This window comes from Drosophila teissieri, chromosome 2L (genome assembly GCF_016746235.2).
Source record: "Drosophila teissieri strain GT53w chromosome 2L, Prin_Dtei_1.1, whole genome shotgun sequence".
Classification (NCBI taxonomy): Eukaryota; Metazoa; Arthropoda; class Insecta; order Diptera; family Drosophilidae; genus Drosophila; species Drosophila teissieri.
The window spans coordinates 19,595,901-19,610,188 of NC_053029.1; the positions used below are offsets into that span (position 1 = coordinate 19,595,901).

The following is a 14,288-nucleotide window of genomic DNA, read 5'->3' on the forward strand; positions in this document are numbered from 1 at the left end:
TAACCGACCGAGCAAATATTGGATGGTATTGATATTTATACGGTTGAGTGATAACTAATTCAAATAGCCAAAATCAAGGATCCATTCCGTCCTCAACAAGAATTACAAACTAAAGAGCCTTGAAGAAATTCATTGATTCAAACGGAATTCCATTCTTAAATTAAATACATAAATTTTTAAATTTCCCATCCAAAAAGTGAACGAGATTCACATCAAAATGTAAGTAACTGAAAAGCCGCTGGTAAACAAGTGCTCATCTCCCACAACTACGTATTCGAACTTTTTGCCATATTCAAAATCCTTTCAGCCTTTTGTTTTTTGCGTTGTGCAACTTCAGTTTAAAAACTAAACGGGGCTTGCTGTCTGCCTTCGGGCCAAACAATTAGGCCAACGCGGAAAAGTGCAACAAAAAGTATCCCAGATAGCAATCAATTTTTTCCCCTCGTTCGGCCAACCAAAGAACACATGTCCCTCCAATAGACCACTTAATAAAGCGTCAAAATAAGCGGCCGCAGCTTGATTTATGGTCAACGCGTGTGTGAGTATGCGGTCTGATAATGCGGCTGAGAAAAGGAATATCAAATTCTGTATATATTTTGTGGCCAACAATTTATGGGCGCTAGCCAGAATTATTGCTATTGATTTAGAAGCGAGAAGAGCAGAAGAGGAGAATTGCCAAATCCCCCGGGGTTATTGGCTGACCATAAAAGTTGGCCAATAAAGCATTTGGGCCACAAGTAACTGCCCAAATAGTGTACATCGTGGAACTCGGGCATTATGGGCTAATTAAAATTCTATTGTCGAAATTGGAATTGGAATTGAATTTTGCAATTATTCGAGGCTTAGTTGCATATCAGCCAGCCCATTTGTTAAAATTATTGAAATGCACATTTCCCGGCTAAGCGCCCATTTAGAGAATTTCGGGATAATGGAAGCACTGGCATCCATCAATTCATTAGTACCGTCATTAGGTGGTAAATAATATCTAAGCGAATGTTTCTGACAGCAAACAATGAGCCCCAATTTCATTCGCGGGCAAGCAATTACTCGAATTATTTCGAAATGGGGGGTTGTTATGTGGGAAAAATTGCATTGCAGCGGAGCTAAAGGGAGGGTGCGTTATTAAATTGCATTTTTCGAACCAAACAGCAAATGACACAGCAGCTGCAGCAAAAGCAGCATCCTATTAAAAGGATTCCCTTTGTTCCTTAATTGTCATGTAAGCCGAGAGCTGGGTTATCTTGCAACCGGGCTGACCTTTTTTCCTTATGCGCCTGGCGAAAATTGGGTTAAAAATGCATGCATCAGAAATGGCAGAAATGCATGTATGAGAAAATTAAAATTTAAAATTGTATCCCATTCTCTTTGTACATTACGTGCACTGCAGCTACAAGGTTTCCCCTGAATGTTTGCCGAATGAAATTCACACAAAAGCTAGCTCATTACACATATTTTCGCACTAGAGGTGCAGCTGGTCGCCATTTTTCCACTCATTCAGTGGTGTCCAAACAAAGGAGAGCCATCGGCACTCTGCACATTTCCCGGCCATTTTTCCAGCTTTTCTAGCCACCCCCTCCCCCACCCATGCACATCCCCTCCCCACATTAGAACGCTACTTTCAGCGCCAACGCATTTGCATCGAGTGGTGAAACAATCTTGCAGCTGCTGCTCGTGAAACTTACAGGAGCAGGACAGGAGCACCGACAGGAACTTTCGCAGACTCGTCGTTATCCTCAGCCAGCTCGCCTCACGAAGTTTCACGTTTATTCCCTGTACGTGCGAAGTGGCGACCGGCAGGACTGCACATCATTGTCAGCCAATGATTTCGTATGCAGGAGCCAAACCATTTCCGGACTCCTCCACGTGTGGTGATGCCTAGCTGGAAACTTTTAGAGCATTACTTGCATTTGCATAAGCAGTTCGATAGCGTCCTAGCAGCTGAGGGGTGGTGCCAACAATCTTGAGCTGATCTTACGAACTTTGAAATTCTAATTAACACTTAGGCGTTGCAAATTTAAAATGAATTTTAATATTTATTAATGTATATATACTCATATTTATTATAATTTATTATATAATCTACATGTACATACATTATTTTGTATTTTTTCAATTTAATACTAGGCGATGTTGCTTATCCAAACGAAACCAGACAGACCCGCTGAGAACTTCACGATACCAGCGGTGCGGGGTATCCCATACCATACATAATACGGTCTTATCCCTCTGATATTTTAATAAATTCGCGATAATGTGCAAACTTTTTGTCTGCAAAATTGTGTGAGTTTTTCACGGAGCCGCTAATTTTGCGTTCCCGTCTCGCGATGAGCACTTCTGCTGAGTGTCGCTGCCATTACGGTTTATTAGATGCAGGCGTGGCGTGGCGCTTCGCAGAGCCGGAGCGGAGTGGGTTGTCCGTGGAGCAGCTCCTCGCATGCTCCAGGCATTCCGGTGGAATTTTGTAAGCTGTGGATGTGCAGGCGGCGCCAACGACCGTGACAACGACGTGCACACGTCACCAATTATGCCCACTACGCCAAGGGGGCGTGGTACGGGCCAGAAGTGGCTTTTGGCCTTGCCAAGGACGGCTTCGTCTTCGCCTTGTTTCGCCTGCTCGGCTCGGCCGCTCCCCTTGCACTTTTTTTATAAACATGTCATTGTCGGTCCCGGGATCTTCATTTAAAATTCAATGGCGTATGCGAACTGCGTGATTTTAGCCCTCCGCCGCATTCCGTGCCTCCATGCCGCGAATTCCAATCACGGTAGAGCAGGAGCAGGAGCAGGAGCAGGAGCAGGAGCTGGAGCAGCCGGAGGAGCAGGAGTGCCCCGCCCAACGTGTCGGCGAAACATCGCAAATATTTGCATTTGCCGTGGTTGGAGAAAATTTGTCGTGCTAAATTCAAAAGAGATCTCCTGTCGAATTCACAACAGCAAATCTCGCAATTAGTGACATCGTGGGTGGCAGATACGCGCTGCAAGAAGGGTATTGCTTTTATCGCATGGGTCCCGGAATTTACAACGCTGTCAGCAGCACATTCAAATAGGTTTTAGGTACAGGTATTTGTCGGATCAGATATGTAGAATTTTACCAGTTTTCTGTTCAACTATTTTTTTAGCTTAACTGTATGCTGTATATTACTGCTGTTCTACAAGAAAACGGATTTTTCCCATTAAGTATTTCTTGATTGCTTTCTTTATCGCAAACGCAATTTCTCCATATTTTTAAGAAATATCGTTTTGGAAACTAACAGAATCTCTTTTCTGTGAAATGAAATTCATAAACTCCCATTTATGTTCGTATACACAATTACAAAGTACTCTTAAGAAAATAGTGTTCTTTGAATTCATATTAACTAATATGGAGCACTTGATAAATATAATAATATCATTTAACAAATTCCTATGATCAAAGTTAGAATGCCTTCTTCGAGGGTATATAAGTGCAGCCCACATATATACGTGTATGTCACTTTATCCAAGTTTTCATCATTTCGCTTAGGATTCGAGGGTCCTTTCGTTCGTTAGTCGTGTGTAGAGAAGCACTTCCAGAAACATCCATCTCCTGAATAAACGTTTATCTGCCGATAAATGCCCGTCTGCTCCGTAGAACCAAGGTAAACTTTCGCTGTGATGTGGAAGGAAAAACTCTTGAGCTTCTCCTGCGCACACTTTTTATGCCTCGATTGACTCAAAGTCCAGTGTCGAGTGCCGTCAGTTTATAAGGCTTAACCCACCTGCTCCATCCGCATCCGCATCCCCACCACCATCCACACCACCATCCCCACCACCATCCCCAATCCCCAATCCGCTGCTGATGTTGCAGTTTTCCGTGCTGCGCCCAGTAGGCCATTTGGCCGGACTCCAAGTGCCTGCTTCTGGCCATTGTTGTCCGCTGTTTTAACTGTTGCATTGTGGCCAGGCCATTTAATTTGACGATGTCTGCCGGCCAGTTGCAATATTGTGAGTTTACTCGGCGAAGAGGTGCTGTTATTGCCGCGACTGATTCAGTGACTGCGACATTATAATGCAGTGTAGTTTAATTGTTTCGATTTGCATTCAAAGCAAATGGAGTATTTGGTTTTAATTTACAAAATTAATTAAATGTGCCGTCTGTTTATGCGCGATAATACAGTAATTTACAGCCAAAGTGGTTTTCATGGTAAATTACAAAATTTGACATTTTCACGGAACTAAATCACGCGAGCACACACACACATTGCGTTAAACGATTTAATGATTTCGACCATAAAATTTACGCCTTTTGTTATTAAACTTTAAGCTGTCCAAAAGCCAATCAAAAGTGTGTAAAACTTCTAAGGCCCACGCACCCCACACGTAATTCTCACGCACCCAAGTATGCAATAAATTTGGCAGCGTTTTACGACTGCTCATCGATTTGCTGACTAAAGAAGCAGAGGGTTTGAAAGTGGGCGAAATAGCCAACACCGGGGGCTAAAACAGCAACCGCAGGTACACATTCTGCTGAGGAAAATGGAAAAGGAACGGCTTTGGGCACCGCACAAAAAACTTTAATTTTATTGCATTGCCATGGGTATTATTGGGGTTTAGGTTTGATGGCGAATTGAAGATGGAAACAGCAAACAAGACTGGCACAATGTGCAGCACTGCTTGCTCAGCTTTCGGCTGTTGTCCTTCCTAGTTGAAGTGGGTCAACAGTGTTTCCCCTTTTCGGTAGCCACAAAAAGCATAAACTTCATAGACTTCAGATTCATTGATTTCTTTTGGTTCTCGCAATGAATCACTTGAAGACGTTTCCTGTTTCACCATTATGGATGCCTTAAACTAATTCTTACTTGAACGAGAAATTATTATTGAAAATTGAGGTCATTCCTTTGATATAAACGATTTCAGAGAGAGCGTTCCACGGTGGCCATTCAGCCACGATCAATTTGAGCTGTAAGTCGGTGTGCTTTAATGCGAGAAACTTGCATTTATCCGCATAGTTTTAGCCATTGCCTCCGGCAAAAGCGTTTGGCTATCGGAGGACGTTAAATCTAGCACATAATAAGGTTCTGGCAGCAGAGGCGCGGATCCAGGATATGCGGATACGGAGTCCTGTGGACTGGGAATTGGTTCAATTCCGGGCCTGCCTTTTAGCGCAACGTAATAAAACAGCATAAAAATGTTGAGCATGTGGCGCTTATTTATAGTGTATGGCCGGCAAATGTAGTTTGTGCCTGGCGGGGGAACCCCCCGCTAAATCTCCGGGTAGAACCTCAACCACGCCCCCAGAAAGGCTGCCTGTTCAAACATTTTTTTATGTGTTTTATACAAATGCCTTGTCTTTGTGGGCTTTAGTGAGCATAGGGGGCGCATACGCAACATTTGAGTGGCGCCACACAACAAGAGATTCCAATGAGAACAACAGCAGGAATGGCCGTAATGAAGACTATCAGATGGTCATAAGGATCGGGGGAGGCCATTGTGGCTTTTGTTCCGCCTTCAATGGGAGTTGGCTGTGTGCTTTCCGCGTCTATGCTCTTCTTTTTATTTTTATTTTTTCTTTGTTATTTTTATTTTGAGCGGCTTCTGCTTTAAAGCCAAATAGAGTCAGCTGCCATTAGCCAAGTCAGGGTGGACACATGCACTAAGCAAAATTAATTAACAGATCCTGTTACTTGACCCAGATCTCTGCTGCTTGCTTGATTTGCTTTACTTAATTAATCAGCAGTCAAGTGTGACTGCCAGATGAAGTGAGCCGGGATGTGATGGTTCCAGAAGGATGCTGTCAGGAGCAACGGAATGGCCTGACAATATTTTCCAATTAGGCGTGAGGCTTATTTGGCCGGCTCTTCGGGTGCATTTGTGTGTGAAATTATCGCGTGCAGTGAACAATCTGTGGCAAACAATGAAATTCCATAGAAAAATGGCCACTAACTATCTTAAGCCCCTTGACGTGTCCTTAATGCTTTCTGGAACTGTTAGTCATCCGAGCGCCACAACAAAGAAGCTCAATAGATACAGTAAACAACACGTTATCCCGTAGAGTGGTTACCAACATTCACTGATGGGCAGTATATAATTAAACTACCTTTTTGCGAATTAATGTCTTCATGCCATATTAGTTTAAACGATTCCTTGCAGCAACTATGGTTACAATTTTGTAGAAAAAAGGCCTAATTTAATTTAGTTATAAATAGTATTAAATATTAAACGGCAAACCCTATTGAATGATAATATACATATATCGTAAGATGCGAACAAATATTATTCACTTACCTATTTGCACATTTTGGGCAATGCAATCGGTCATTAGATGGCGATCGACCCCAGGTTGTTTCTAAACAAAATTGCAAGTAACAAATAATTTCTTTATAGCTGCATTGGCTTGATGACTCAGGCTAGCCAAAGATATCTTTCAGTATTGATTTTTCTTATCTCTAGAGAAGGAAACACTTTCATTCACATATTTACAATGATAATATTGCTCATTTGAACAGAGAATCGCTTGTTGCATTTAGTTTGCAATATAATGTCCGATTACCAAGTTCCAACAGCTCGCGTAATTGCTTCAGAACGACGGGGTTTTGAAGTATCTATAGACGATGAGCCGGGAATTTCACTGTTCGCATTTCACGGCAGACTGAACAAACGAATTGTTGATCTAAAGGATCAGACCTGGGCGGCAGATATCATTGGGACGGATGAAGATGGCCGATGGACGTACACCAATCGAGATGTGGAGTTAAAAGACGGGGACGTACTTTACTACTGGACTACAGTGCGTTATAATGGTCGAGACTATCACCGAATGAACCAGAGTGCCGGTTTCTAAAAAACTGGGAGGATTGTTCATGGGAGGATTGCTGTGGATATTTCCGTTGAGTTTGTAATAATAAACTAAGCGGCTTGCAAAAACTCCAGAGATACTCTTTTTATATACTGGGATTAGTTTTTCGCAGAAGTTGAATGATATCTAACTGTGCACTGCTGGCAGTTTCTCTGCAGTTCTGAGACTGTTGTATTTACATAAAAATCACAGAAAGCGAGCGAAAGATTTATGTCCCATCAGAAATGCTGAAGGAAGTGAAAAAAGAGACAAATGAAAATTCCATAAACAAACAACCACTTGAGAAAAAGGACAAAGGAAAAGAGAAATAGCTGCAAGAAAAAGTTATATTTTTACGGTAAATAACTTTGCCCAGAGCTGAAAATAAAAAATTTTCGCCGCGCGAAGGGAACAATGAAATTGCGCATTCGCCATGTGGGATTGCAGGGTGCACAGTTTAAAAAGAAATACTGAGGCAGTTTTTTCCGAATAAAACCAACTATACCAACTGTTATGAAAATTGTTGTAATTATAAATTTGCCGACCCGACAGCAGAATTAATGTACAACTCAAGTTTTCTCCCAGCTTTTCCCCATTTGACCGCCTTTGGAAACCTTAAGAAAGTATGATTCACAAATTGAATATAATTTTGGGCGACAGGCTCGTGATACAATAAACATGCGTAAATAAGCTGATTACACGCATATTTGCATTTATACAGCTCCATTTCGGCCACGTATAATCGCAAAGAAATGTATTCAAATTTTATCATATTTTAGTTAAACTTTTCCTCCGCACTTTCATTCTTATGATTGCTTTTTATTTCCCCGCACCTCCGAAAGTTGTGTTTGATATCTGCTCGAAGGCGCAGCAAAAATGAAATTTTCGCCGCAGGTGTAATATTTCTTCATTTTGTATTTGTATGATTTAAATTTGGTTCGTGGATGTTGGGAGTCGGGCGGAAATAAGTCGAGAAAGGGAAGACGGGTGACCTTTAACACGATTTCATTGTCGGTCGCCAGACTTTGGTGATTTGCATATAGCCGTGGTCGTTTAAATCACATTTGAATAACGAAGTGGCTTTTTAACATCTGCATATAAGCGTAAACCCAATCGCGGAAAATAAAATACTTAAATCTGAGCAATTTAAGAGTGTTGATTTTATGCTTCAAGAATGCTACTATCATTCTTGTTATTATTCACGGTTTTCCATGAGCCAAGTTTAGAAATCGATTGCGAAGATAGCCGCTTTTTACGTCCATGTTTATGGGAAGACACTCATCGATATGCCATTATCGTTAATTTTGTTTGAGTGTTCGTAGAGAATAGCTTGATTAAAGTATTAAGCACTTTAAAACCAAATCCTGGCAAAGTTCATAGCCGAGTCTTATGTATTTGCATAATATGTTTCTGCACCGAAAAATCGCGGTCAAAGACTTGAGCTTATTACCATTTGTTTGGACTAACGGCGAGGCGAAAACCAATTCAGTTTGGGGAACAGCTCGGCTGAAGGACAAGGTTAAAGAAACTATGTCGGCAGACAAACTTCGTTTAAAAGTTAAACGAGTCAACCCAGTCACAGACGGCTAAGGAGCAATGAGAAAAATACAGAAATGCCAAAAGTCGTGTAAGGCATGCAAAAAAACTTTCACTATGAACTCTGCGGCAGACAAAGAAGACAGTTTCCGAACCTCCGGGGAATGGATGACTCTGGTTGGGTGAAATATCTGGGAGCCCTGCGGAGCATGTAAATTTCCTTTAAGCTGGATTTTATTAAATTGTTTGTGTCGCTTTTAGCATTACGAGAATTTTATTTGCGTGACGATTTGCATGATCTATGAGCCCGTTGACGCTAAAAAGTGTTTAAGCATCTTACTCCCATCCCAATACTCCTTCTTTGCGAGGGGAATCCACGTCAATTGCTTTGCGCAGAGTAGTAGAGTCGTCCCTAATTTCGGCCGAATATAGTCCGTCAGATGGGGCCACGTACTGAACTAACTGAACTAACTGAACTCGAACTGAACTCGAACTGAATGTAGACGGCATCAACATGTCATCTGGGCAGAGTCGCACGTTTGAGCCAAGTGCGTGATGAGCTTTCCTCATTTTTGGATCCAACTTGCAAAAGGCTTCTGATTCCTCTTCTGCACACAGCCAGGGGGTGCCATAAATCTCGGCAGGAATTGCATTTGTGAGTGGGCCGCCTCTTTTGTGGTCAGCGAGCTGGATCCGGGTGCTCTGATTCAAAGGGCACCTTTGTCATGTGTCAACCCGAGTTGGTTTTGCTTTCCACGAGTTGGACTGAGAGCTACGACCACTACGAGTATGTGCCGTACGCTTTGGGGCTTCCGTTGGAGCCCCTTAGCGCCAAATGCCAAAAGGGTTAAGTCTTAAAAGGCTTCAAAGCTTTTTATTTGTTGGTTCTTGGCATTTAACAGCTTAGGACAATTACAACTGCCAGCTCTGCACAAGGAAAAATGTCAATTTAATTTTGTAACAACATCTTGGCATTTGTAACGATGCCAAATAAGTTCCGTGCTTATCTATTTATTTAATTCCATAATCTAGTATTCTTTTATAGTTTAAAGCCATGTTAATTCCTCTTCGTATTGATTGACCCAATGATCTGATGCCAAGCTCATATTTAATCAGATTTATCGTAATCACTCTAAAAGTTGCATTCACAACAAAATAGGGCAAAATATCTCTTAGTGTAGTATTTGGGTTGGATAGCAGATCCCGCATTTACATGCAAATCATTTAGCTGCCAGGCTGATTCATAAATTAAATGCATACGCGACGAGCTAGGCAGACAGGCATGGGAAAACAAATTAGATGATTATTTGCCAAAAATTACATTAGCCACAAAATAAACAACTTATGGATAAAGCAGAGGAGAATGGCCCACATAGTCCGGAATGAAATCCTTGTGCGTAAATTACGTAGATTTCCTGCAACTTAATTTATGTTTGCATGGCGACATGCAGACAAATATTTCCCAATCGCATTTACTTGGGGCGAGCCCAGTAGTTCGGTAAACGTCAAGCCAGGCACACAAATTGGGCGCATAAATTGTGGCACTCTGACAGGTTAAGGGTCATGATTGCATTTCAGGTAAATAAAAGGGCCACTTACGATAACAAGAATATTTTATTTATTTATTATCAGCATTCGAAATAATTTAAATGACCCCAACAAATGAAATTATTCTATACTTGCAGTTATAGCTTCTCGGGCCCTAAGCTACGCCTATAGAATAATACATTTATATTTCTGTTCAATCAATCTCCACCTTTACATTTGACTTCCATATACTTCCTATCTTGTTTACATATTTGGGAAAGGAGAAGGTAATAATGGTATTGGGAATAGGAAGTTCAGTTGGGTTTAAGGAAGAATCAATGTTTAAACCATGCAATGTGCATCGGTAAATTTTAAATCTTCATCTTAATCATCTGTTATTAAGAATAGCTTATAAGGTAGCTCATTAGCTATTACAGTTTTTGCACCCGAGCCATTTTGTTGAAAGCTTTACTTTTAGCTTAGAGGTTGTATCCTTCCTTCCAGAATTCAAATGTAGGAGACGAGCTCCGAGCAACTATTGACTTGTTGCGATCCTGGGAGAGTAGTAAACTGCAAAATGTTGCAAGTTTTCATTAGAGGTGAAATCAGGGAATGCTACCCCTCGCTTGTTGCTGATAAAAAGTGCATAATTATAGCTCTGCATTGTCTTGCAGTTGCCGGGAAGGGCATAATAAAGAAGAACAAATGTAATCGCAACAACTAAGCAAAGAGTTTGCAACTTTTAGCCCTTGGCACTGCATAAAAGACGTACAAAGTTGTTTCTTATTTGAACAAGTCACAATCGACTGCCGTTGAGAGGATTACAGTCGCATAAAACGCACAAATGGCATTTGCAATGGCAACAAAATGTCAGTCAACCGTCGAGAAGCTGTGAAAATAACACAACAAATAAATGAGCTTGCTGCTTAAATGCATTCAAATATATTTTTCGAGGGGGAAACACACCAAACATAGTCGCTTAAAATTGACCGTAGTACTCATAACCTGCCTTCTCTTTCTCTGTAAGGCAGGTCAAGTCGTTAATTCTGTGCAGAACAGAGATGAAATCTCCCTCATAATGCTGAGTTTAATTTTCCGGCAAGTGAGCTGTTAATTAGGTGACATTATGGGATACTAGGGCTGGAAATTGTAGTGACCCTCCAACAGTTTTCATCTTTAATTCATTTATTTTATTGCCGCTTTTCCTTTCACCTGGAAAGTAATGGACCTGAAACTCCGAAAAGAAATGGTTAAGGTCGACAGACGTCGTCTTTTTACAATTTTATGCCGCACAATTAAAACACAATTCATTTGCAGGCTTTCTCGAGGCTCTTTTCCGCTTACTTATGTCATTTGCCCGGCTACCACCCCAAAAATGCTGGCTATTTTCGATTAAGTTGTGTCCTTTGCCGTTTGTCCTTTGGTTTATTGCTATGACAACGCGGTGGCTACTTGATCTCCATAAATTGCCCCGCCCCACGACTTTAATTAGTTTTTCATGGTTAGGGCTCTGATTTAAAAGCAATTAAATTGCTTGGACCATTCACCGCATAGCCACCGCTTTTAAAGGTGCTTCAGTCCTATTTTTACCTATTGTCTTTTGGCTGGAAATTCATATTAAAGATTACTATCACAACAAGTTCAAATAAAAAATAACTTAAATAAAAAATTTTGGCATTCATTTTATTATTTGTCTAGCCAATTTATATTGATATACAATAAACATTTTGTCCACGCCCCTCCTAACGCCCACAAACCCCATTTCTATCGATAGGCCAGAAAAATGTTGAAAACATTTCCACTAGCTGAGTAACGGGTATCTGATAGTCGGGAAACTCGACCAGGTAAGCTTAATTGATATTCTGAATTCTGTTTTGCTCAAAAATATTAGTATCATATTCAGAGTTGACAAACTCCAGAGATGCACAAACAAAGTCATTAAAATATATTAAACATTTTTTTCCTGATAAAAAAAAAAATGGCTTATATAGTGAATAACTTACACCCAAAAATGACTCAAAAATAATATAAAACTAATTAAAACGTATTTACTTTAACATTGCCACTTTATTTTTGCAGTACTTTAATGTCACTCAACGGAAAGTGTGTTTTTGACACAACGTTCGGTAAACTTATAAATATTTTTTACTTGAAGCCTCACCAACAATTATATTTCAACTTAAACGTTTGTATATACAGGACATATATAAAGATAATTCCCAGTCTTGTGTTACTGTGCTTTAGTGCTTTGGGTTAGCTCTTGTCGTTGTGTTGCCTTTTTGTTATTTGTGCAGGAATGCAGGAGTTGTTGAGGCCATGTTGTTTTCTTGTAATTAAACCCCGTTTTTGCAGGCTATTCGTCATTGCATTTTTAAAATTGCCAAAGAAAAACGCATAGACCGAATGCCTTCTTGTTGCCGTAAACATTTTGTCCCGACATCAGGAAAAAACATCAGCATTCGACAATATGTTGACACATATTTTTGTAGCAGCCTGCCGTCGGCAGAAAGTTTCCGGGATCCAAGCCGATGTGGCACAGTGTGTTGGGGGCAAACAAAAACTGGGGCGCCTATGCTCAGGGACGGGGTCAGGGGCCCCTTTCAAAGCAGCCCCTTCAGAGCATCTCGGCACTTGTTAGTGGCCATGCAGTGCGGTTTATGCAGTCAACCATTGCGAGCTTGCTCCCGAATTGCATGCCATATTTGCCTTCCACTTTGACATATGCAAATATTTCCCTTGCCTTCGGTTTGGTCTTGCTTTGGCTTTGTCTTTGGCTTTGCTTTCGCTCCGTTGGCTCTTTGGCCGAGTATGAATTGTCTGCTGTTTTCTCCGATTTGCAGCTTGTCTCATTTTCACCAAACTGCCACATCGTCCCCATATCTCAAGTCCGCACCATCATATCTCGCGCTTTAAGGCGTCACTTAAAGTCGGCAAGCGTTGGCTCCCACTGAGAACTCTGTTTATGGGATGCAATAAATCCCCGGCTCATTGCCATCGCTTTGCCACGCTTTGGTGCAACGCTAGACGGTCCCCAGTACAGTGGTACCACTTTATCTCGAAAAAATGTATTCATTTAAAATGGGTTTTATGATAAAGTGCATACTTAACTTGCATAAAACAAGACAGAGCTTTACTGCATCTACTCGAACAAAGTTGCGAATAATTTTTAAAAAACTTTTTAATTTGGAAATAGACTAATATGTTAGAGGTACAAATTTATGATTGACCAAAACAAAAGTTCTCATTGAATTCATAAATTAAACATGTGTTTGAGATATTCCGCGGCTTGTCTCCTAATTAATTGGTCTGATCAAGTTAATGCTTTAGGTGTATTTTTAAAGCATTTAAAACTTATATAGAAAATAAAATACAATAAATAACGTAACTCGAAATGCTAATGAAAACGTTATTAAACTTCGTTGAAGCTGAATCTTATATATATATATATAAATATATTCAAAGAACTTACATTATCACATAAAAGTTAACAAACTGAAAGTTTCTTTTGAATTTTTGGCCAGGTATGTACATGCAGCTAGCCACTCAAAGCCTTTGTGAATTGAACTTAAAGTGTGCAGCAACTGAAGTTCGACTGTTTTTAAACTGTTCTAAAACGGCTCGGCAAGTTTTTGTGGTTTCAATTTGTGGAAGTTGGCCACAGGCCACAGGAAAACCCGGGAGTGTGCAGTGGAGAGAATGATTTACTCGGTGTTGCAAGGAACTTAAGTGAATACTTCGGCCAGCAGGATTCATCTGAGATTACGTTGCACTGGGAACGAACCTAAATGCTGTCAATTGGTAAAAGTTCGATTATTAGTTTTCTTTCGATTTTTTGAGTTGTTGCGTAAAAAAAAACGCCTAGCAGAAGCCCAGAAAAGCATGGAGGCCAATAAAAGTTAAAGGATGAACCATAAATTTTTCATTTCTCTTTATCGGAAGGCCGATACTCTCGTGGAAAATATGTTTGCCACATAAGCATGTTTTTGCGGCTATCGCTGTCTTAATGGCTGTTGGTTCGACGTTTAGCTCATTTATCATGATTTGGTTTAAAGAAGTGCTGCCAGCTGCAAGACGAAATCAATTGATGCTTGTTTGCAACTGTGGATTCTCGTGGTATCTTCTTATATTTTTGTTGATGGATTTTCGTCGCGGGACCAATATAAAATGGCCAATTGCTAAGTGAAAAAAAAACCGCGCCTAACTGACAAATGACAAAGTGCCAAAGCTTCCCGTAATGACAAATGGAGACATAAGATTTAAAGAGCACGAGTGGTGCAGCTTTATTTGAGCACACTTTACGACCGGCAAGGCTACCAATTAACGAAAGTAGAGCACTTTTTTGCGCATTTGTGCAACTTTACATCGTTTCGCTTTGTTAACCCTGCAAACTACGTTGCCATCCGCAAAGCCTTTTCATGTAAGCGCAGTGTAACAC

The 14,288-nt window shown here is 40.7% G+C and overlaps 1 protein-coding gene across 1 annotated transcript; it reads left to right on the forward strand.

The window, feature by feature from the left end:
- Window positions 1-6,493: 6,493 nt before the first annotated feature.
- LOC122626605 (gram-negative bacteria-binding protein 3) lies at window positions 6,494-6,864 on the forward strand. Its single transcript, XM_043806923.1, has one exon. The coding sequence runs from the start codon at window positions 6,494-6,496 to the stop codon at window positions 6,794-6,796; it is 303 nt and encodes a 100-aa protein (XP_043662858.1). The 3' UTR covers window positions 6,797-6,864.
- Window positions 6,865-14,288: the final 7,424 nt, after the last annotated feature.

Coding starts and splice junctions, on each gene's coding strand:
- LOC122626605 (XM_043806923.1), top strand. CDS start 6,494: ATGTCCGATTACCAAGTTCCAACAGCTCGCGTAATTGCTTCAGAACGA.